The sequence below is a fragment of the Phoca vitulina genome, unplaced genomic scaffold, assembly GCF_004348235.1.
Source record: "Phoca vitulina isolate PV1807 unplaced genomic scaffold, GSC_HSeal_1.0 scaffold2, whole genome shotgun sequence".
Taxonomy (NCBI): domain Eukaryota; kingdom Metazoa; phylum Chordata; class Mammalia; order Carnivora; family Phocidae; genus Phoca; species Phoca vitulina.
The window spans coordinates 50,213,783-50,237,414 of NW_022589705.1; the positions used below are offsets into that span (position 1 = coordinate 50,213,783).

General features: G+C 35.8%; 2 protein-coding genes across 4 annotated transcripts in view; one reads left to right on the forward strand and one right to left on the reverse strand.

Moving 5' to 3' along the window:
- EFCAB7 (EF-hand calcium binding domain 7) overlaps positions 1-17,513 on the reverse strand; it is a 43,611-nt gene extending 26,098 nt beyond the window's left edge. Inside the window, exons 1-6 of one of the 3 annotated variants that reach the window (XM_032427335.1) lie at positions 17,258-17,366; positions 14,930-15,117; positions 10,493-10,704; positions 9,565-9,651; positions 8,807-9,002; positions 8,246-8,367 (exon numbers count right to left, since the gene is read on the reverse strand). In XM_032427335.1, the coding sequence (XP_032283226.1) occupies positions 8,246-8,367; positions 8,807-9,002; positions 9,565-9,651; positions 10,493-10,704; positions 14,930-15,116 (804 nt within the window). In that variant the 5' untranslated portion in view covers position 15,117; positions 17,258-17,366. Of the gene's footprint in view, positions 1-8,245; positions 8,368-8,806; positions 9,003-9,564; positions 9,652-10,492; positions 10,705-14,929; positions 15,118-17,257 lie in introns of all 3 variants that reach the window. The other 2 variants (XM_032427327.1, XM_032427345.1) reach the window with 2 other exon arrangements.
- Positions 17,514-17,644: 131 nt separating this feature from the next.
- Positions 17,645-23,632, forward strand: part of ITGB3BP (integrin subunit beta 3 binding protein) — a 60,200-nt gene continuing 54,212 nt past the window's right edge. Inside the window, exon 1 of the mRNA XM_032427355.1 lies at positions 17,645-17,771. Coding sequence (XP_032283246.1) covers positions 17,767-17,771 — 5 coding nt within the window. The 5' untranslated portion in view covers positions 17,645-17,766. The remainder of the gene's footprint in view (positions 17,772-23,632) is intronic.

A 23,632-nucleotide genomic window follows, 5' to 3' on the forward strand; every position in this document is an offset into this window, starting at 1 on the left:
TAATGTAGTAATTTTGCCACTACCATAACTTGGTCAGTAGTGTTATCATTCAAAAAATTGGGTGGTGGGGGGCGCATGGGTGTCTCATTCGGTTAAGCATTCAACTCTTGGTTTGGGCTCAGGTCATGATCTCAGGGTCCTGGGATGGAGCATGGCATAGGGCTGCGTGCTCAGTGGGGAGTCTGCTGGAGATTCTCTCTCCCTTTCCATCTCCTTCTACCCCTCCCCCAGCTCATGCTCTCTCTCTCTCAAATAAAAAATAAATAAATAGGGCGCCTGGGTGGCTCAGTTGGTTAAGCGACTGCCTTCGGCTCAGGTCATGATCCTGGAGTCCCTGGATCGAGTCCCGCATCGGGCTCCCTGCTCGGCAGGGAGCCTGCTTCTCCCTCTGACCCTCCCCCCTCTCATGTGCTCTGTCTCTCTCATTCTCTCTGTCTCAAATAAATAAATAAAATATTAAAAAAAAAAATAAATAAATAAAATAAATAAATAAATAAATAAATCTAAAAAAAAAAAAAACAAAACTGGGTGATGGTGGGAAACAAGGTGTGGGTACATAAAATATTCATTATAGTATTCCACATATTTTTGTATATGGTGTTGTATCAATTTTTGTGTCAATTTATATTTATGCAATAAAATGATATAATAATTAAAATGGTTTTTTAACAATTTCTGCATTAATTTGAACTTCTCTGATTACTAGCAAGGTTGGACTTTTCCCCATGTGTTTATTATTTTTGTCTCCTTTTGTGTGAACTGCCTATTCATCCTCTATTTTCATAGGTCTATCACAGACTTGATATTTTTGTTACATATTTTAATAAATTCTCTTGACTGTTTTAGATGTTGACTACCCTTTGTAAGCTTTGATGTATGTATTTTCTCTGTTTCTTTTACTTTGGTTTTGGTTACTTTTCAACTTATGTAAGTTTTCCATTTTTATATTCATCTTTTCTTTGGAGATTTCTTCTTAAACTGAATTTTAAGAAATTACCATTATTGCTGAACTACTACTTAAGCTTTCAGTCAGTCATTAATCACAAGCACTGTCACACCTTTGGGGTATAAAAGATATGTGTACTTTTAATTCTGATAAATTAAAATGTGACCTTAAATTATTGGAATTCATCTTTGTAAGTATATTGCCCATGACAGAAACAAGTCATTATATATATTTCAACAACATCCCTATGAGGCAATAGGGGTAGATATAAATTAGTCATTTTAATAAACAGAGAAATTAAGGTACCCAGAGGTTATACAGAATCTGAATTTTACAAGGAGTTTGTAGAAACATTAGGTCTATAGCCTAAGACTTTTGGATCAATGCTTCTACCATTAGATCATATTTCCAAAACAAAATATACTCTGGGTACCAAATTCAAAACTTTTATAACTCAATGAGGCTCAAACGGGGGCTTGAGCCAAAAGTTCAACTATTAATAATGAGTAAGAGTATATACAGATTTTCATTTAGCCTCCCTGTAAATCCCTTGGATGAGAATATATTAAGGACTAACAACAGATGCTGACATTACTTCAAAGCCAATTGGCCATGGTATAATCAACATGACCCTGGAAGATGACAATTGTTACAGAGAAGAAAGGAAAGATATACTCCCACAGTATTTAGACAAGTTACCATTTGAGACAGTTTGAATTAAGATTCTGACATCAAATGGAAAACATGTTTTCCTTTCAAATCAATTTTGACTATAGCATTATCAAATGGAATTGCATCTAAAGTATTTTATGAATATGTTTATAGTCACCCATATGGAATGGTAAGGGATACTAGTTTAGAATTATAAAATATTTAAGGCAGAAGAAGTCTAAAAAGCAATCCAGTCCAGACTTCTCTTTTGATTGATGAAAGTCTGAAAAATAAAGGAATGTACTTGTCACAATTCTCCTTGATTGCAGAACCAGAGCTGGACCTAGGTCTCCTTACTCTCTCTCCAAACTACCAGCTATATTCAAAATTCGGTTCTTTTTCACATTTAAATATCTGCCATGATTTTTTCAAAATCTGGCATTTAAAGAAAGCTCATGTTAAAAAGAAAAAGAAAGCTCATGTTTATGAAATTACTATAAAGTATGAGAAAGCATTATCATTTGGAATTACCCATATATTGGAATGTTAAGATAAACATAATCGGGGGCACCTGGGTGGCTCAGTTGGTTAAGCGTCTGCCTTTGGCTCAGGTCATGAGCCTGGGGTCCTGGGATCGAGCCCTGCATGGGGCTCCCTGCTCAGCGGAGAGTCTGCTTTCCCTCTACCCCCACCCTTCCCCCTGCTCATGCTCTCCCTCTCTCTCCTTCTCTCTCCCTCTCTCTCAAATAAATAAATAAAATCTTTTTAAAAAAGATAAAAATAATTATTTGGGTTCCTTATTGAAAAATGCAGACTTCAGTAGCTGGAAAATTTGTATTTAATCATGGGTGTTGCAGTCCCCTGCCCCACAGTTAATAAAGTGTTTAAACAAACTAAAAAATACAGGTGTACCTCGGCGATATTGCAGGTTTGGTTCCAGGCCACTGCAATAAAACGAATATCACAATAAAGCAAGTCATACAATATTTTTGGTTTCCCAGTGCATAGAAAAGTTAGCTATGTTTACACTATACTATCGTTTATTAAGTGTGCAATAGCATTATGTCTAAAAAACAATGTACATACCTTAATTAAAAGATACTTTATTGCTAAAAAATACTATCATTTAAACTTTCAGCAAGTCATAATCACTGATCATAGATAACCATAACAAGTATAATAATAATGAAAACTTTGAAATACTGAGAGAATTACCAAAATGTGACAAAGAGACACAAAGTGAGCAAATGCTGTTGAAAAAACGGCACCAATAGACTTGCTTGACAGAGGGTTGCCACAAACCTTCAATTAAAAAAAAATGCAGGGGTGCCTGACTGGCTCAGTCAGGGAGTGTGTAACTCTAAATCTTGGGGTCGTGAATTTGAGCCTCATGTTGGCTGTAGAGATTACTTAAATAAATGAATGAATAAAAACTTAAAAAGAATGCAATATCTGTGAGGCGCAATAAAGTGAATCACAATAAAACAAGGTGTGCCTATATTGCATTTTGCCTGGTACACTGGTAGTGAACATAGTATGTGACATTTGAGAAACTCAAAGATGGAAGAATTTTTCCATATGCTTATTGTACTTCTTAAGGGGCAGTGCTATGGGCTGACAGGAGATGCCTTTAGCTGGGGAGTGAGCTACGCATTATCACTGGAGGTCTTTCCTAAATTCCAGTTTTAGAAAAAGTACAGGAAGGGAATTTATAAGTTTCCTTGGAAAGACAACCAACCTAGATACTACAGTACATGGTTAATAAGGCTGGAAAATGATGGAAAAACAGCTATTATAAAACAGAAATAAGACAAATGCCACATTATATCAAACTTCAATGTAATAATCAGATTATTTTTAATACTAAATAATGACATTAGTAGGAGAATTTGTAGCTCTCCTGCTTAAAAGGAAGCATTCAAATTCTTTTTTTTTTTTTTAAGATTTTTATTTATTCATTTAACAGAGATAGAGAGCACAAGCAGGCAGAGCGGCAGACAGAGGGAGAGGGAGAAGCAGACTCCCCGCCGAGCAGGGAGCCCGATGCGGGGCTCGATCCCAGGACCCTGAGATCATGATCTGAGCCGAAGGCAGCCGCTTAACCGACTGAGACACTCAGGCGCCCCTGAAAGCATTCAAATTCTTAAGATCTGCCACAGTTACTGAAAACACAATGGTTCTTCAACCTAAATTTCTTTTAAAACAAACAGACTTTCAATCACACAAAGCTTTTCCTCTAGAACCTAGACTAAAATGTTACGAATTAAAAGAAAAAAGTACTGATAAAGTGGCTGGCTCATTCAAATAAATCAATTTGAAAGGATTATAGATTAAGTTGACAGTTTGAGTATTATGAGAAAAATGGAAGGAGGCTGAGTTTTTTAAAAACTTTTAGAATGACAGTGTAAGAAATTCTGTGATACAGTTTTTAACAATATAAAGCAGAAATAAAATAGTGGCTTGTAATTCTTACACAGGGCATAAGGTGGTGCTATATTCTACCAATTCAGGTAAATTCATATAAAAGGAAAAAACTGTTAATTCATTTGTCATATATATACAAATTTTACTTATTTTCATTCACAGTGTATAAGGAAATGATGAAAAGTACAAATTAAAAATAGTTGAGTTGAAAATTCTACTTATCAAAAGATTTAAATGTATCAGTAAAGTTACATTTTTCTTGGAACACTGTAGAGAATGTAATTTGTTTTGACATACAATTCTATATTGTTATTAAAGTTTTAGGTGAGGTAGAATTAATCTAAGCAGTAAATCTAGCATAGACTTAGAGGAATTTATATGGATTGCCATCTAATTGACAAGCTGAATCGATCATCATTTTGAAAATATGATGAACTTTTGCGACAAAATTGTTTGGAGTCCTCACAAAAATTTAGACAATCACTTCTACTTTAGAATGTTTATATTTGTATATATGTACATAAATGTTTATATTGTATATATGTTTGTATTGTATATATGTTTATATTTGTATTGTTATATACACAGACATATATAAAACAAACATGTTATACAACTATACCCAACATATGCATATGTTATATAACATTTTGTTTTATACAATACATATACACATTTTTAAAACACATTCTAGGAGTCTGAATATAGGAAGTATTGCATCTCTAGAGTTTACAACTCATGGTTTGGGCTTTCTCAAATTCTAGTCATGACTGGCAATCAAAGCTATTCTTCTCTCAAAGAAAAATTCCTAACATTCCTTGCACATTACAAAACCTAAGCAAACAGGACTCAGGATTAAAAACAAATAGTGATAAAGTACCTACATGTGATCTATAGAAAGGGTCTTATTTTCCTCCTGTAATTCATGTCCTTTACCAATTGTGTGAATTTGTAGTTTAAAGTCTGATTTATGCATACCCCATTTCAACAATTTTCTAACTTCTGAAAAGAACTTGCTCTGTCCCAATTCCATATTTCTCCACTCCACATGAAATTGAGGTACAAAACTTGTTTAAAATAGGTTTAAAGTATTTGAAGAAAATTAATTTAACAGTTCTTCTAGTAACTTTTTCTATCAATCTCAATTAAAACAAATCACACTTATGCTAAGCAAAATAAATCAATAAGAGAAAGACAATTATAGAATTTCACTCATATGTGGAATTTAAGAAACAAAACAGAGAAGCATAGGGGAAGGGAGGGAAAAATAAAACAAGATGAAATCAGAGAGGGAGACAAACCATAAGAGACTCTTAATCATAGGAAACAAACTGAGGATTGCTGGGGTGGGGGACGGGGTGGGGGGATGGGGTAACTGGGTGACAGACATTAAGGAGGGCATGGGATGTAATGAGAACTGGTTGTTATGAAAACTGATGAATCACTGAACTCTACCTCTGAAACTAATAATACACTATATGTTAATTAATTGAATTTAAATTAAAAAAAATAAAAATTTAACTAAAAAAATAAATCACACAATAACTATATTTATAACAAGTACTTCTCAGAGTATTTATAAAACTTCTGAAATTTATTTTAAAAATTCAAAGTAAAATGCAAACAACTGAATCCTGCTGAATAACAGAATCTTTAAAATTCACAGATTTTTTTTTTAGAAAAATCATTTCAGCTCATCTAAGAAATATCAGAGAGTAAACAATAGTGGGCAGTATCAGGATCAGAAAGAGGATACAAAAGGTCAGGTAAGGGGCTTGTGGATGGCTCAGTTGGTTAAGCATCTGCCTTAGGGTCAGGGCATGATCCCAGAGTCCTGGGATCGAGCCCCACATCGGGCTCCCCGCTTAGCAGGGAGCCTGCTTCTCCCTCTCCTGTTCCCCCTGCCTGTGCTCTCTCTCTCTCTCTGTGTCAAATAAATAAAATCTTTAAAAAATAAAAAGTCAGGTAAATAATATGAAGACTACGAAGTATTTCCAAAACACATTAATTTTATATGAAAGTCACAGATTTTAAAAGTTGACAGTATGCCATCTTTTTTTTTTTTTTAAGATTTTATGTATTGATTTGAGAGAGAGTCAGGGGCAGAGACAGAGGGAGAGGGACAAGCAGAATCCCTGATAAGCAGGGAGCCTGACACAGGGCTCAATCCCAGGACCCCAGGATCATGCAAGACCTGAGCCAAAGGCAACGCTTAACCAACTGAGCCACCCAGGTGCCCCAGTAGCATAAGTTCTTAAACTATACTTTCATCATGTTATTCCCATATAAATACCTAGAGTCATTTCTTAGTTCTAGAATATTAATAACAGTATTATTTATTAAAGTGATTACTATGTTCCTGGCACTGTGCTAAATGTTTAATACATGTGAGATGATTTAAATCTTTCAAAAACACACTAACTATAATTATTTTAAATTTATAGATAAGGAAACTGAGATTCAGAAGAGCTGCTGACTAACTTACCAGTGACAAAGCTAAAATTCAAGGATAGGCCTATCTCTATTCAAAGCTCTTTTTTTTTTTTTTAAGATTTTATTTATTTATTTGACACAGAGAGAGATAGCAAGAACAGGAACACAAGCAGGGGGAGTGGGAGAGGGAGAAGCAGGCTTCCCGTCGAGCAGGGAGCCCGATGTGGGACTCGATCCCAGGACCCTGGGATCATGACCCGAGCTGAAGGCAGACGCGTAACGACTGAGCCACCCGGGCGCCCTCTATTCAAAGCTCTTAATCAGTACCTAAACCAGTGCTTGGCACAGAGTTACCACTCAATAAATATTTGTTGAATAAATGAGTGAATAAATGAAATACTATGCTGTACTACCTTGGTATATTAATAGTCGAGTACATTTTTTTATTTTTTAATATAATACCCATATTTTATACTAAGCAAAATAGCTGGCATATATTACCTTTTTAATAAATATTTTTTGAGTTAAACTACATTAAGAAATTGTATTAGTAAGGGCCCAATTAACAGGAGCATGACACTGAGAAAAAGTCTTATTATGGTTTTAATATAATCCATATTAATATTTCTCTATACTGGTTAAAATTATTAATTTATAGTTTTGAGTTAGGTAAACCACAATTATTTAATAAGTTAATTTTATGAACATTTAATTTAGTTGCAAAATACAGGAATCTTCCATTGGTGGAAAATAATATTGATGGAGCACTAAATATTGTGTGTGAACATGTTGGACATGCACATCAAATTGCTTAGGGTGTAGAGATTCCTAAACAGTCTGAACAAAATTCCTTGGAGATAATGTTTTAAAATTTTAATATAGAACAAATGTCACTCTCTAGCAATTTAAAGATATAAGGGACTTCAGAGTTCAATAACAAATACAGAGTTGTTATTTGAAACAAAAATTTAGCCCTTGAGAACAATCAGTTCAGTTTTCTAACAGCAGTTATAGTATGTGGTCATAACCATTTTTCCCCCTTTTACAGAGGTCTCTAGGTACACATTTTTAATGTATCCTAGCAGTTTCCAGTTAATGTTTTATATTTCTGTAGCTATTATTTTCTGTTGAAAGAAAACTAGTAAAGGTTGAGTCTAAAAAGGGAAAACAAAGGAAGAAGATCAATATTAACACTCCACAAATATTGACTTAGCAGAGTGACTTTGTTGTCTTTCTCTCATAGGAACTGATATTGAATGAATGATTTATTTATAAGAAATATCTATGGAAAATATTTGTTAAACAAAATTAAAAAATTGCTTGCAAAGTACATATTCAGATAATCAATTCAAGTTCAAAGACTGAAAAGTCATCACTTTCAAACTAAAGACTTTTTAATACTATTCTTATCCATCATTTTTAGTTTAAAATTATTAAAACTGAAATGCAGTAATACAAAGAAAAATATCAGAAAATTACTTCACAAACTTTACTGGTTCTCTGTACAGACACCGAATAGTTATTTATAAACTTAATGTCAAATATTTTTCAGAAAAAGTCTTACCTATTAATTTAAAATACTATACCTTTGGGGCACCTGGGTGGCTTAGTTGGCTAAGTGTCTGACTTCGGCACAGGTCATGATCTCAGGGTCCTGGGATCCAGCCCCACGTCATAAGGCTCTCCACTCGGCAGTGAGTCGGCTTGTCCCTCTGCCCCTCCCCCTCGTTCATGCTCTCTCTCAAATAAATAAATAAAATCTTAAAAAATAAATAATATAAAATACAATACCTTTATTGAGTTTGGCTCAGTTAACTTTGAGTTTCGGTTACTATTAGCACCCATGGTAATTGTGAAAGAAACAGATGTTTTGAACTTTCTAGTTGCTGCCAGTAAAGAACTGCTGGTATCACCTGTAACAAGTAAGAGTTATTTGGTCTCACATTATGACAAGTTGTCGATACTAAGTCTGTTTCTAAATACAGTGTAGTATAAAAGGCATGTGTATTAATTTCTTTCTTTTTGTTCTTCCTATTGAAATAAAGTCAGAAGTTTCATATTTATCAGGCTTTAATGGTCCCTAATATATGGGCTACTAATAAGATTCTATATTTCAATATGTCACTCTTTACCCTGAAATTTTAGTTTTAACAAAATATAATGAGCATAGCCAAGTCAAGTTCCATAATAAAATTTTTACTTCAATAGATTTTTACAGCTGAGAGTCTAGAAACAGTAGCTAACAAAAGTTGGATTCTCATTTATCATTGATAAGCTAAGATAGAAGAAAAATTTATCTGAATATGATCCTTCATTCTTGATCAAGAAATCTTTAGTGTCAAAAGTAAATACCTTTATTTGAGAATGTTTCCTCATCAGTTTTTCTTATGATTCTAGGTGATGGTTTCGGTACTGGTGATGGGTCCCTTTCAGGGGATCCTTCAGTGTGGCTTCCAAACTGTTGGTGCCTCAGTTTACTGTCAACCTCCAGTTTTTCTACAGTAGTTTTGAGACATTGCTCAATGGCTGTCACATATAATTTACAAAACTATAGGAAATAAAAAAAATAGTCCAGTGGGTAAGACATTCAATCATACATTTGGGAGGAGGCAAATGCACATTAGTAGGCAAGGGATAGACTGATAGATGGAATATATTTCCTATTGAACTAGGTTACTCATTTTATTTTCTTGAAATCAGATTGACCACCCTCAAGTGACCTAATGAAATGCAGCCATGATTCAATGAGGAGGTCATATTCTGAGAGAAAATAAAATGTTACACAAAGAGAGGTGATTTATTATTTTTTTATAAGACGTGTAGACTTGAGTTTGTTCTAAATAATTTTTAAGATTCTTCCATCCCAGAAAAGGTGTATTCCTGAGGAGAGTCTCTGTGTTTGAGTGTCTGTGTGTGTGAGCACATGCATGTATTTTACCTTTATTATTTCTAATGTAGTTATCAGATTACAATACTCTTCAGATTAAATTTCAAGTACGATTTGTACACAACATATTAAGTATATCACTGACAATATTAAAAAGATATGCTCTTTTAAAAATTCTTCTCTTACACAGTATACAAATTTACATTAACATCATCTTATGTACCTTGATGTAGTCAAATTTGCCATCAGCATTTACATCTGCCAAACTTATTACGGCATTTACTTCTTCTCGAGTCATCTTCTCACCTCTCTGAAAAAACAAGATTTATTTATTTTTTTTTAAAGATTTTATTTATTTATTTGACAGAGAGAGACATAGCGAGAGAGGGAACACAAGCAGGGGGAGTGGGAGAAGGAGAAGCAGGCCTCCCGCTGAGCAGGGAGCCCGATGCGGGGCTCGATCCCAGGACCCTGGGATCATGACCTGAGCTTAACGACTGAGCCACCCAGGCGCCCTAAAACAAGATTTATTTTAAAGCAACATGACTATCACTTTGTCATGCAGGGGAAAGGGGAGAGTGGAAATTCACTTTAATCTTTTCTACAAGTCAGTTTGAATATATGGTTTCATTATAAATCTTAGAATGAGTATTATGTCAAGCAAGAATAAAACTTACATAAAATAAAATTTCACAATTTTATTAAATTTCATAAAAGTATGAACTTCAGTTTATTAAATTTCAACAATATATATCATCAATCCAGTAATAATGCTACTACTGAATTTACAGTAATTACAATTTCTCACAGTATACCAAGAATCAGAATGGATTCCCAATCCCACTTATACTATGTTTCCCTTTCACTTATCACATATGAATCTATTCCTGAATTACAAAAAGTTCTGGGTAGCAAATAATTGCAAAGGAACACAAGGGGATTGCAACATGGGTTCAATTTTATACTTTATGTTTTATTTACAGAGCACCTTTCATCCAGAAGGATCCTTAAGTACTTTATAAACAACATATATGTGATTCATTTCACCTGCCAATGAAATAGTTATTTTTAATGTGGCCTTAGTAGCCAAAGCTAGAATTCCAAAAGTTTTATTAGCAATGTATATTATAAAACTATTTCACAAATCTTACCTTTGTTAGAAGTTTATAAAGGTCAGTGTGTAAAATAGAGCCATCGTCATTTACATCTAATTGCTTAAATGATTTTAGTAGTTCTGCTTTTGAAGTAGGTTTTTCCTTTCTTAAAATTATGCAAAAATCATCAAAATTCAGTTTGGCAGTTTGAGGAGTCCAATACTTATTAATGGTCTTTTGGGATGGATTTCTTCCTGCATGCTGTAGAGCTGCCCAATAAAACAAGTGTTATTTGTTAGAGTAACATTTGGAATTGGTATCTAAGGGTATTTTTTCTTTCAATCATTATACATTACAATATTACACAAAAATACACACACACCTTTGGGGTTGATAATCTAGTGATATCAATGTATGCCTGACTTTCAAAAATGAGAAAATATATGTGTTACCAGCTACGGATTCTTGATCTATTAATGTCAGAATTAAATATTTTTCCTATTCTGACAGTTGGTTCTCAACCTACATTGTTTAACTGATAACATATGATTTACTTTGTAAAAGTGCCTGGAAAAAAAAAAAGATTAAAAACAACCATCCACTTAATTGTTTTGAGGACCTAAGAATAACCACAAAAAGTATTCTGGCCCAACAAATAACTTAATGAAATGAGGAAATCATTAATCTGAGAAAATTACTGTCAATAAGGCATGATATCTAAAATGTTCATCATTGTTAGATATTAATCATGAATATTAATCATTAATTCAAGAATATTAATCATGTCACAAATACCAAATATATGCACAAAATTTATCTATTTGCAGTTATAGACTTGCTAAAAATCAAGAATCTCAACATAGTTTGAGAGAAGACTATTATGGAGATGCAATGGTTGAATTACTCTTAATTTTTAACCAGAATCTTTAAAAAGAGTCCTACAACCAGTTATTCGTGAGACATTCTTATTTTAAAAGGCATGTCCTTATTTTCTATGAGAGGCAACAAATTACAATGTGAGAAAGGCTTTGTATTTGTGTATATCATACACACTAAAATATAATTGTTTTAAACAATTGTATTTTGTACTGTTTAAAAGAAGTAAACTGGTAATTTGAACTTAAACAAATCTCTACATATTAAGACTTAATACTATCTAAAATGAACCAGTGATAAGATTCCTAAGCACTGTAGATAGAATTAATAAAATTTTAAAGGTATAACTGTCCTTTGTGCTACCAACTTCTACTATAAAACCTTATATTGGGTATTTCTAACTATCTTAGGTGAGATTTCACGAGATCTGGGCATTGTCAATTAGCACTAAAAAATGATAATCTGGATAGTCCACAATATAATGAATAAGGACTAATATATACAAAACAATTTTTAAAAATATCCTCAAGGAAATAGAAACTAGAGCAGGATAATAAATACAGACATTTGTGAGTCCATTATATTGAACATTCATTGTGTATAAGCATAATACATGGTGGTTTGGTTTTTTTCAGAGATTCAAACTTCTTGGTTCCTAAATTTTATAATCGAAATAGGAAGTCCACACCTGAAGTGTAAAATTGCTACCTATGGTCATGATTTAAAGTTAGTAACATATTAGAAGTCCACAGACTAAGAGAAATGTTCCCATCCTCCAGATTATGACAGTGCAGCATACCTAGATAACTTAAACTTTGGCAGAGAAAAGGAAACAAAGACAATCATCTCGAGGTGACTTGTAGAGCTAACAGGAGTTGCACCTAGAAAGCCTTTGTGGAAGTTTGTACCAGTGGAGACAATATAATTTTTTTTTACTTCCAAAGGCTAATTTTGGGTGTAGACAAAAGCCCTGATTACCATGGTGCCCTAGGAATGAACAAAAGATAAGTATTTTGCCTAGCATAAAAATGGACAATTCCATAATTCATCTATTAAGAGAATCAGGGAAAAGGTACATGTGTTTTAGGATTCCATCACCAGCCACCTTTTAAAAGGTAAGAACACAAGTAGGACCTAAATGAAGTTGTGATTTGAAGTCAAAAGTCCATGTGAAAGAAAATGCTGGGGTGCCTGGCTGGCTCAGTGGGTGGAGCATGTGACTCTTGATCTGGGGATCACGAGTTCAAGCCCCACGTTAGGGGTGGAGAGTACTCAAAAAAAAAAAAAAAAAAAAAAAAAGAAAGAGAGGCGCCTGGGTGGCTCAGTCAGTTAAGCCTCTGACTCTTGGTTTCAGCTCAGGTCATGATCTCATGGGTTGTGGGATGGAGCCCCATGTCGGCTCTGCACTCATCGGGGAGTCTGCATGAAGATTCTTTCCTTCTGCCCCACCCCCACTTGTGCGCTCTGTCTCGCTCTCTAAAATAAATAAAGAACTCTTTAAAAAAAAGGAAAATGCTATTTTCTGTACAGCTTTGGGAAAATGAGTGTGTAACTCTTTCCCAAATGGCAGGTCAGCATATACTTGGTGCTGTCTTCAATAACAAAATGGTTTTCGGGGCACCTGGGTGGCTCAGTGGGTTAAGCTCCAACTATTGATTTCAGCTCAGGTCATGATCTCAGGGTTGTGAGATCAAGCCCCACACTGGGCTCTGCAGTAGGCATGGAGCCTGCTTAAGATTCTCTCCCTTTCCCTCTGCCCCTCCCCCCTCTAAAAAAACAAAATACCTTTTTTTAATGAACTATTAATTACAAAACAACTTTCTTAGAATAAAATTATGCCTAAACATGTACTCAGTAAGCACACATTCTCGTATCTAAGAAACAGGTATAACTTAGTAATTACTAATCTAACTAAATTTGTAATTTTAGAATTAGTTGGGAGTCCATTATTATGTCTAATAACAGTAAAAACTTGTAACTGTAAATGCTTAAACGTTTACATGAAAATACTGATCTTTTGCCAGAGTTTACTTTAAGCTTTGACGTGAGTCTATAATACCTGTATTATTTATAAGTTGGAAAAAAAAGGAACTCTAAAACTCTGATAATGTTACTGTTCTGTCCAACCTTGAAATGGAATGTCAAAGCACATGTTATATGCATAAATGGCAGAAAGATATAGATGAAAGATATAGTAATAAGAAAGATATCACTTGTTTACCCTACTTTTTAAAAATCTACATTACCTGAACTCAATCATTATAATGTTACAAAGAGAATTCCACCATAAAACCAAAAGTGTATATAACACTGAAGAGACAAACACTGAATTATCCAGAATATTGTCTAAGACTGGTAGCACCTTAGTAATATATACTTATTGATTCACAAATTAAATGCCATAATAACGAAATACAGGTTAAACTTTTAAACAGGAGATTCATGATCTCAGACTACTTTCAAAAGAATAAAAACTAAAATTACAGTTTATAATAAAATATAAATTTAATGTTTGTATCGTTTATAATAAAATATTTTAATCTTTTCAATGTTCATATTTCAAATATGGATTTCCTCAAATAGAGATCTTATTGGATACAGACCCAAGACATTACTTCAAAAATATGTCAGAGTTTTTCTTTAAGGAAACCGCTTCTAAATTTGGCAAAATAACTCAGTTTCTCTATTCATAAAGTTATTAGCCTTGATGAAATTGACATGAGTATTCAGTGTTATCTGGTATTGTTTACCACTTTTTCAAGAGTAAAGACCTCCAAGTCATTTGATATACCTGGCAAGGACAAAATTCACTGGTTTGAGGGATATTTACAACCAGAGAAATTTTAGATATGACAATGGAGAGAAGCAAAAAAAAGACCAACTTGGGGTGCCTGGGTGGCTCAGTCATTAAGCGTCTGCCTTAGGCTCAGGTCATGATCCCAGGGTCCTGGGATCGAGCCCCGCATCAGGCTCCCTGCTAGGCGGGAAGCCTGCTTCTCCCTCTCCCACTCCCCCTGCTTGTATTCCCTCTCTTGCTGTGTCTCTCTCTGTCAAATAAATAAAATCTTTAAAAAAAAAAAAATAAAGACCAACTCCTACCCCCAGCAAAAACAAACAAAAAAACAAAAACAGCACTTCTAAAATTTTACTTATCTCCTAATATTTCTCTTTTACAATCATTCAACCTGTTTTTATATATTCTTTACATTTTCCCCATTATAGGTCAAATTCAGGCTAGTGATTCAGATGTCAAGTGTTTTAAATTCTACTACTATAGAATCTTATAAATCTTATATAAATAAATATATATATCCATATAGAATCTTACATAAATCTTAAAGTACCAAGTAAGAATTGTTTAAAAAATATTTCTAAGCAAGTAATTGATGGAAGCTTTAAAAATACTAATCTAATCTGTATAAACACTGAATGTTTTATTTTGAAGCTACATAGAATATATAAATATATAAAATGGCACAATAGCATAATGTAGTTCCATTGCTCAAGCTTCCCTAAGAAACTGGGATGATTCAACAATGTAATTCTTATTCCTGTCTTTCTGATCCATTAACTTTCAACAAATAAGGCAAAATACGTATATTTTAAAGAAAAATTTACCCAAGTAAAGTTGTTCTTTAGAAATAATGTTTTCTAAGCTGCTTTTAAAAACAGTTAAGTAGGCAGCTCTACAATTCATATAAAATGTCTCTTCCTCAGTTAGTGGAAATTTCTTTGTTCGAGGACTCTCTGAAAGCGCTGACTTCTGACTGGAGAAAGTTGCATCTCTTCCTGGACTGATGGCCATTCTATTAGAAAATAATTTAAAAATTTTAATCAATGTTAATCCCCTAAAATGCAAATGTCACTTTGCCTTTCAAATGGGGGGAAGAGGAATCAAAGCATTACAGTTTTCATATATGGGGAAAAAAGACAAATATAATATGCATATGGTGTTATTATTACATATATATATGTGCATATTATTACATATATATATGTGCATATTTCAAAATCAACTATATGAGACAAAATACATATAGAAAATACATATATATGAGAAAGCCAAAAGAATAAAGCCAAAGCAAAGATGTAATATAAAAACAAAATAAGTATCATAGAGGAAAGGAAAAGCACACAACAATACTCTCAAAATAAGAGGACAGTAAGTTGGGGCACCTGGGTGGCTCAGTCGATTAGGTGTCTACCTTCGGCTCAGGTCATGATCCCAGGGTCCTGAGATAGAGTCCCACATCGGCCTCCCTGCTCAGCGGGGAGTCTGCCTCTCTCTCTGCCCTTCCCCCCCCACTTGTGCTCACGCTCTCTCTCCTGTGCTCTCTCTCTCTCTCAAATAAATAAAATCTTTTAAAAAAAGAGGACAGTAAGTTAAGTCTTCATAGGGTTGTCATGAGGATTAAATATGTTAATACACGTGAAACATACAGAACAATGCCTTGCAGTAATAAGTGCTAAATAAACTTTGAAAGAGTGAAACTCCACAACAATGAGAATTTGGATGTAATGTGATTGGCAGTTGGCAACCATCACCTCAGCAGGAGCAACAAGGTCACTTCACCAACATCTCAATAATGCTGGCCAACATTTTGAATGACTGAATTTTTTGGATCCTATTTAAAGCATTATTGTGAGATTTTACTGCATTCATTACTAATAATGTTGTGAGGTTATATAGTACCTCAGCTCATAAGCCTTAAAGAACTAACGTACATCTTAATTTATCCTTATTACAGTGGTCAGGTATTTTTTGTCCCTTTTACAGATAAGGAAATTGAGGGACAGAGATGTCACCCAGCTAGCAGTAACAAGAGGCAGTAAATTTTGATAACAGTTTCTTCTTTATTAATGTGAATGAAGGCTTCTTGTACAATAGTTACTATGAGGCACTAAATTGTGCTGGTGGTCTAACAGCTTCCAACATTATTTTACCCAGCTTTGACTTCTAAAAATACATTCCAACCTAATAAATTGAATATTTCAAGTTCAACAATAAGACGACACAGGTAGGGTCCCCTTCAGGACTCATTGGATTCTTACTCAGGAGGCCTAAATCACTTGCACCTTCTTGAATTATATAGGTCTTTTACACTTGGGAAAGAAAGATAATAATCGCTTATCATGGATGAAGTACCCTATTTATAATACACAGACTGCCTGCCTGACACTTTCATATTACACCAGATTTAGAAGGACCCCATAGGGATGTGGTGTCACAGTCTGGTTACTGCGAATTGATATCACTATAATTAAGCATCAGTTTTAAACACATATGCGTGCACGCATCTCCTCACAAATGTGGGGGGAAAAAACTGTTCCGATAAGAAAGGAAGAATGAATGTTCATTTTGCAGCAAGCAATTTTTAAATTTAAGTATTTTGGGGGGGGGGGGGGGGATCGTCCTCGAATACTCTTTCCAAATAAGGTGACTACCTCACGTGGAAATCCCACAGTAGAAATGTTCCAGAATTCTATTCTTTCCCTTTTTGTGACGAGAGACCAAACGGAAGCTTAAATAAATATACAACTGCACCCCTCAGGCTTGGAAACCGCCTTCACTTAAAACTCCAGCCCGAGACCAAGACAGGGGCCTACAGAGCACACTGTAGCAAACGGCTCCATAAATAACCCGCCACACAATGGCAAGAAAAATAAACTGTTAACAAGCGCCTAAGGCTTACTGAAGGGCCAAGGGAAACACAGCCGCCCAGTCCCCGGCCCTACACGCTGAAATACGTTCACAGCTGATCTCGGGCAACCTCTCTCTGTTTTTTGATTTCTCTACGACGCAGATGCGGTTTTATGTACACTTTAGGTACACACGGACCCAGCGTTGGCATGGCAAGAGAAGTAAAAGAAGCAGGTGAGAGGGAAGGAAGCCGGACAGCGAGGCAGGGCGCGGCGCAGACACAGAGACAGCCAGCTGTTTGCTACCTAATTCCAGCTCACACGCGAGGAAGCGCAGCCAATTCTCTCCACGGATTCCGTGATCCTGTCGCCGCAGCCCAACCGACCTCGGCCTTTCCTTTAATTACCATGGCAACTGCGCCTCTCCGCCACCGGAAATAAGATTCAGAGCACCTCCCCAAACAGTCCGGGTAGAAATCTAGGGAGGTGAATCCGGAGAGGACAGATACGGCTGTGCAGCTCGTCTGTCGGGGTCTGGAATGGCCAGAGTGAAGAGACGGTCCTGTGGTGCGCTGGCAGGGACGAGGATGAGGTCCTAGGTCCTTAGTTAGAGTCTCGTCTCCTCTCCCCCTTACACTCGGATCCCTTGGAGGGGGGAAGGTGTTTCCAGCGGGCCACCTTGCGTGTGACACCGCGTCTGGCGTCCGCAGGCCCGCGCTTTTCAGACTGCGGCGTCGCCCTCCGAAGGTTCTCTGCTTTAGGAAGAGGTGGCCCAGTTCCTTTTATCCCGCGGTGGTGCGTTCCTGAGTGTCGAAATGCCGTAGGTATCCACCCTCCCCCACCCCATTGCTGTTTCTTGGGTCCCTTTGTGAACAATAAGAGTAGATATTAAGTTGTCCTTAAAAATAAAATCCTGTTATTTTACTAGCAAAAATGGGTTTATTCTGGAATAACAAAGCATTTCAATTCGCTGCGTGCAAGCTATGGCTAAACCATAGGTAAGTTCAACAAAGGAGAGAATGATTTTATGGAGAAGAAGGAAGAAGTTGGGAGGGATTATTTTGACCCAAAGTCCGTGGGAGAACAGTCAGTTCAGGTTCAAGGTGACGGTTTCTCCTTGGCTGAGTTGCAGGAGTGGTCTGTATTTTGTAGGAGGTGCAGTGTACATCTTTCCCTATTGGGACCTGTAATCAATGGTTCTTTCCTATTGAAACTCTTCTGTTGGGGTCTGTAATTGATAGTTCTTCCTATAATTGACGTTCAGTGGTATGAGATCCCCTTTTAGCCTCCCCTTCTATCATTCTTCTCCACTTTAATGAAGTTTCCCCTTTATTATTTTTCACATTTCCTCCTTTTGGTCAAGATCTTTCTCCAAAAGCGTTGCTGATTAAGAGTCAGGTCTTCTTAATTCAGTGACCTTTTGTCCCTTAGTGCCAGGAAGGTTATTTCCTGGGTGTTATGTCCCACTTTGGAGGGAAATTGTACAAATTGGAAACCTATTGAGGTCAAATTTGAGTAACGAGGCATAGCAAGGAGAACTTTCAGGCATTTCCCCATCTATAGTCCGTATTTATCAAGATTGTAAGCGTTGGAGATCGTCTTACTGAGTACATCATTTTTAAAAAGATTTCACAGGCAACAAGTACACAATTGAAAGTAACATGACAATTCCAAATTGTGTGATGGTTCTAAACCAGGATCCTAGATCTGAAAGTAGCCAACTAAAAATACTGGCACTTATTCCAGCTTAAGGGAGAAAAGTTCCCCCCGCTGAGGCAAACAGAGTCGTGTATGCTTCCTACTTAAAATGGTCATGAAAGCAGAATGGTGATTACTGCAAGAGCACACTGAAAGAATTATCTTGTGCATTTGAGAAGATACAGTGTAGGTATAAACATGAAGCAATAGCTGGTGAACTTTTTGCAAAACAGCAAAACTTCAAAGACCTTTTAAAAAGTATTGTTATCTCAAAAGAACTGTTGGAACCAAGTGTGTTAATAATAGGGTAAAGTTGAAAATTCAGAAACCATGAATTTTGGATAAGAATCCAGAGTTAGTTAATACTCTAGATGAAAAAGAGAGACTTCTGTAATTCCTGAACCTTCTAACAGGCCTGGTCCAGACATCTTGGGAAGTCTGTGTCATCAGATGTTGTCTGCCTCAATTCCAGGAAATCTTTCTGGTCCAGTCAGTGTTTGATGGCTTTCTTTAGATGTGTCACATGAATCCAAGAGTCCGTTCCTTGAGGTTTGGCACACAACGGTTGGCTAACAGTCCCTGAGAGGGGGCTTTCCAGCAAGGTTGAAGAGAGTCTTTCAGGAGGTGCTTTTTTGTCTTTTTTTTTTTTTTCCCAATAGATGAAATCTCCAAGTTGCAAGATGTGGTGCTTAAAGTTTTTGTCTACTGAAAAGATTGCTCTACCAAAGCATAGTTAGTTTTGATAGAAGCAGTTAGGCCTTTATAATATTGAAGTATAATCTCCTTTTATCAACTGTGGGTCAAAGGAATCAGGAGCCAAGTGCATTGGATGTCCTGTTACTGTCTCAAAGGGTGAAAGTCTGTGAGTTCGCAAGGGAAGGGGTCTGATATTTAGAAAGAACAAAGGCATTGCTTTAGGCCAAGATACTTGGAGGGTCTTTACAAATTTTGCCAATTGAGTCTTAATGGTGTCAGTAGTGTGTTCGACTAACCCTGAGGATTGATGATGGTATGCACAATAAAAGTGTTGTAAAACTAGCCAAACAGCACAGACTTGTTAAAGCACCTAACTGGTAAAATGGGTTCCCCAATCACTGAAGTTCAAGAGGGGTTCCCCAGGTAGGGATAATTTTTTTCTAACAGAATTTTTGCCACAGAAGAGGCAGTGGCCAGTCTACAAAGGAAAACTTTAGTCCAGTGAGGAAACATACAAACCATAACTAAAGCATATTTAATCCATTAGATGGGGAAGCTATATGAAATCCATTTGTGAAAACTGAATGGCCTTTGAGGTAATTTAAGTGTTGGAGAGCTGTGCAGACAGGTTTCCCTGCATTGTGTTTTGGACAGGTGAGACAAGTGAGGTGGGCACTTTTTGTGACCTCATTAATATTTCCTCACCAATGTGGGTTTATGAACACTATCATTTTGTTAGTAGACCAATGGTTTAGTGCATGTACAGTGGTAAGTAGTGGGAATTTTAGAATTTCTGGTAGGGCCAGATTGTTAATTGGTCCAAGTCAGTTTTTTCTTTTTATCAAATGAACAATTATTAGATTTCCAATTTTTTCTCCTATTCTAGGGCCCATTGTTAGACGTTTCTGGTCAATTTTTTGACCTTGAGAGCAGCATTTTTGGCAGAAATATCAGCAAGGTGGTTTCCTTTGGCCTCCAGGGAGTCAAGTTTAGAATGCTGGGGACCTTAACAGCCAGAGCAGGCAGCAAAAGTATGGCATCAAATAAATTCTAGACATAGGAACCATTTTTAACTTTATCCCCATTGGGGTAAGGAAGCCTCATTGTTTCCATAACGTACCAAAGTCTTGAGCTACCCTAAAGGCATACTGGCTATTGGTATAAGTGTTTGTGGTTCTACCCTTGGCTAAGGTACAAGCTTGAGTAAGGGTGTAACTCAGATTGTTGGGCCAAAGTAGCCAGAGGGAAAGGTGCTACCTCAGTGACTTCAAAGGAGTTGCATGTGGTACTTACCATGTGGTATGTATATGGTATACCATTTTCATCCTTTACATAAGAACCATCAGTAAACCATGTAAAATCTGTATTGGTTAGAGGAGTTTCCTGTAAATTGTTACAGGGAGTCAAAAGGTGATCTGTCAGCGTTCCCCGTTGGGAATTAGAAGGACATTGGAAAGTCTGGCTTAAAGGGCTCAAGGCACCTGGAGCACTTAAGTTTGTAACAGTCTTTTTTCCAGTGTCCTGGCCCTTTGCAATAATAGCAGAAACTAGTGGGGAAGGAGGGTTGTTTGTTTTGTTTAGGGGCTTTCATTTGCTGGAGTTGACAATTGAGAATTTTAGACGTCTTTGTTTTAAATTACTCATCTAGGGTGTGGGTGAGCTGGTTTGCCAGGTTAACTAAATCTGGAAGGGACATGGTTTCCCATTCTATCCTCATCCCTTTAACTAAAAGAGAAAGATTCTAGTTTAGTCCATTAATAAACATAGAGTTAAATGCTACCTGGGTAGATTGACCAAGTTATTTAAACTTACCAACCTGGTTTCTCATATTTCTATTAGTTAGCCCTCATGCTTGTGTGAGGACCAGGCCAAACACTGGATGAAACTAGCCCAGTGGGGACACCCTAAAAGGGATTTAGAGAAACAGACACCAATCTTTGGCAAGATGCTAGAACAATCTCTGGAAATCTCCACCAAGCAATTATAGTAGCTTTTCCTAAGCCTGCTAATTGGAACAAAATTCAGGCTTGCACACAAAAGCCTGACAAACATGTACATAACTGTTAAACTCAACACCAAACAGTCTTTTTTTTAACTTTTTTTTTATTATGTTCTATTAATCACCATACATTACATCATTAGTTTTTGATGTAGTGTTCCATGATTCATTGTTTGCTTATAACACCCAGTGCTCCATGCAAACAGTCTTTTAAGAAAATTTTGGTCTTCTTCTAGATGTTGAATTCTTCAGCAAACCCATTGGTGTCCTCAGTCACTTTAGGAAACTTTACAGCTTATAATTTGGCCTTAGTCCAGAGAGCATAATAAATTTGAGGTTTATTAGGATCCTCAGAAGACTTAACTTTAAAGGGGCAGGTTTTAATAGGCTCAGGAGAGTAGGGAGTGGGGAAAGATTTGGAGGAAAAGGGAAATTTGGTGAAAGGATTAGCATGGGGGACAATAGGGGAGATGGTGATGGTGCCGAGAAAAATGGCACCAGAGGTAGAGACAGAACAGGATATCTGCCACATGTCCTGAGACAAAGAAGATGGAGAAGGCAGAAAAGAGGCTTCAGAAGCCCTTATTTCTTTCTTTCTTTGTTTACTTCAATTAGTCTAGAAATTGTATTTTGCAGAGAAGCAATTTTAGATTTCCAATAACTTTCGGAAGCTTCAAAATACTAATCAAAATAGGCATCCCATTCAGTTTTGACAATTCTAGACCCGTGGCTGTCCAATTTAGTTTTGAGAAAAGTTAAGTTTGGAGAGAGAGAAAGTTTCCCATAATGGCCATTGAAATTCTAAATTACTTTTGGTAAGTCATTTCATTTAAGGAAGGACCACAGTTTTTAAACATAAAACCAGCTGGGGTCCCAGAAGTGGGGGGGAGAAGTGGGGTACCCTCAAATCATTTTGATGACTAGGATCCCATTTCTTAAATATATATATATATATATATATATACATATATATATATACAATTTTTTTTTTTTAGCAAAAAAGAAAAATTCCTAAACAGCACAGTTTCAGCAGGAACAGCCTGGTTCCAAAATAGTAACTTTAAGTGAAGTAAAGACTCCAATGAAAAGGTAGAGAATATCAGACTAGATTTAAAATCTACACATAGATTTTACATATATATACATTTTAAGTTATATGTTTATATATAATTTTATAATTTATATACAACTTATATATGTAATGTATATATATTTAACATATATATATATATCCCAACTCATTTAATCCTCATAACGCTGATACTACCTAACCTGATATCAAAATATGGTAAAAGAATTATGAAAATATTGCTGACCAATATATTTCATGAACATGGACTCAAAAATCCTTAACAAAAGATTAGCAAATCTAGGGGCACCTGGGTAGCTTGGTCGGTTAAGCCTTCTGCTCAGATCATGATCCTAGTATCCTGGGATTGAGCCCCTTGTCGGAATCCCTGATCAGCAGGGAGTCTCCTTCTCCCTCCCCCTGCTCTTGCATTCTCGTGTACGTGCTCTCTCTCTCCCTCTCAAATAAATAAGTAAAAATCTTAAAAAAAAAAATTAGCAAATCTAATTCAACATATGAAAGGGATAATACATTATGTCCAAGTGGGGCTTATCCCAAGAATGCAAATTGTTCTGTTATTTTAAAATCAATTCACATTTTTCAAAAAGAGAATAAAGGAGATCATATTAATAGTTGTACAAAGAGCACACTCATTCATGATAAAATAAAAACTCAGCACAGTAGAAGTAGAAAGGGAACTAATTCCTTTGAAAAACCTATACATATCATACTCAGCACTAAACACTTATTCTAAGATTAGGAATAAGGCAAGATGTGCCCTCCCACCACTTCTATTTAACAAAGCACTAAAAAGAAAGGAAATGTGTAAATGTTGGAAAGGAAAAAGTAAAATTGATGATTTGCCAGTGATATTGTCATGAACATGGGCAATCCTGAGGAATTCGTAAAACAGTTATTAGAGCTATTTAGCAAAGATGCAGATCACATAGTCAATATACAAAAATTAATTCTGTTTCTACATTTTAGCAAGAAACACCTGAAAATGAAGCTTAAATGTTTCCATATACAATCACATTTTAAAACTAATTAAAAGAAGTTTAACTAGAAGACACTTATTTCTACCTTGAAGATGACAGCATGTTGCTTAGAGAAAATAAAGATCTAAATAGGGGCATGTTTATGGATTTGAAGTCTCAATAATGTTAAACTGTTAGTTCTCCCCAGTTGATCTTTAGATTCAATGCATTTCCTGTCAATC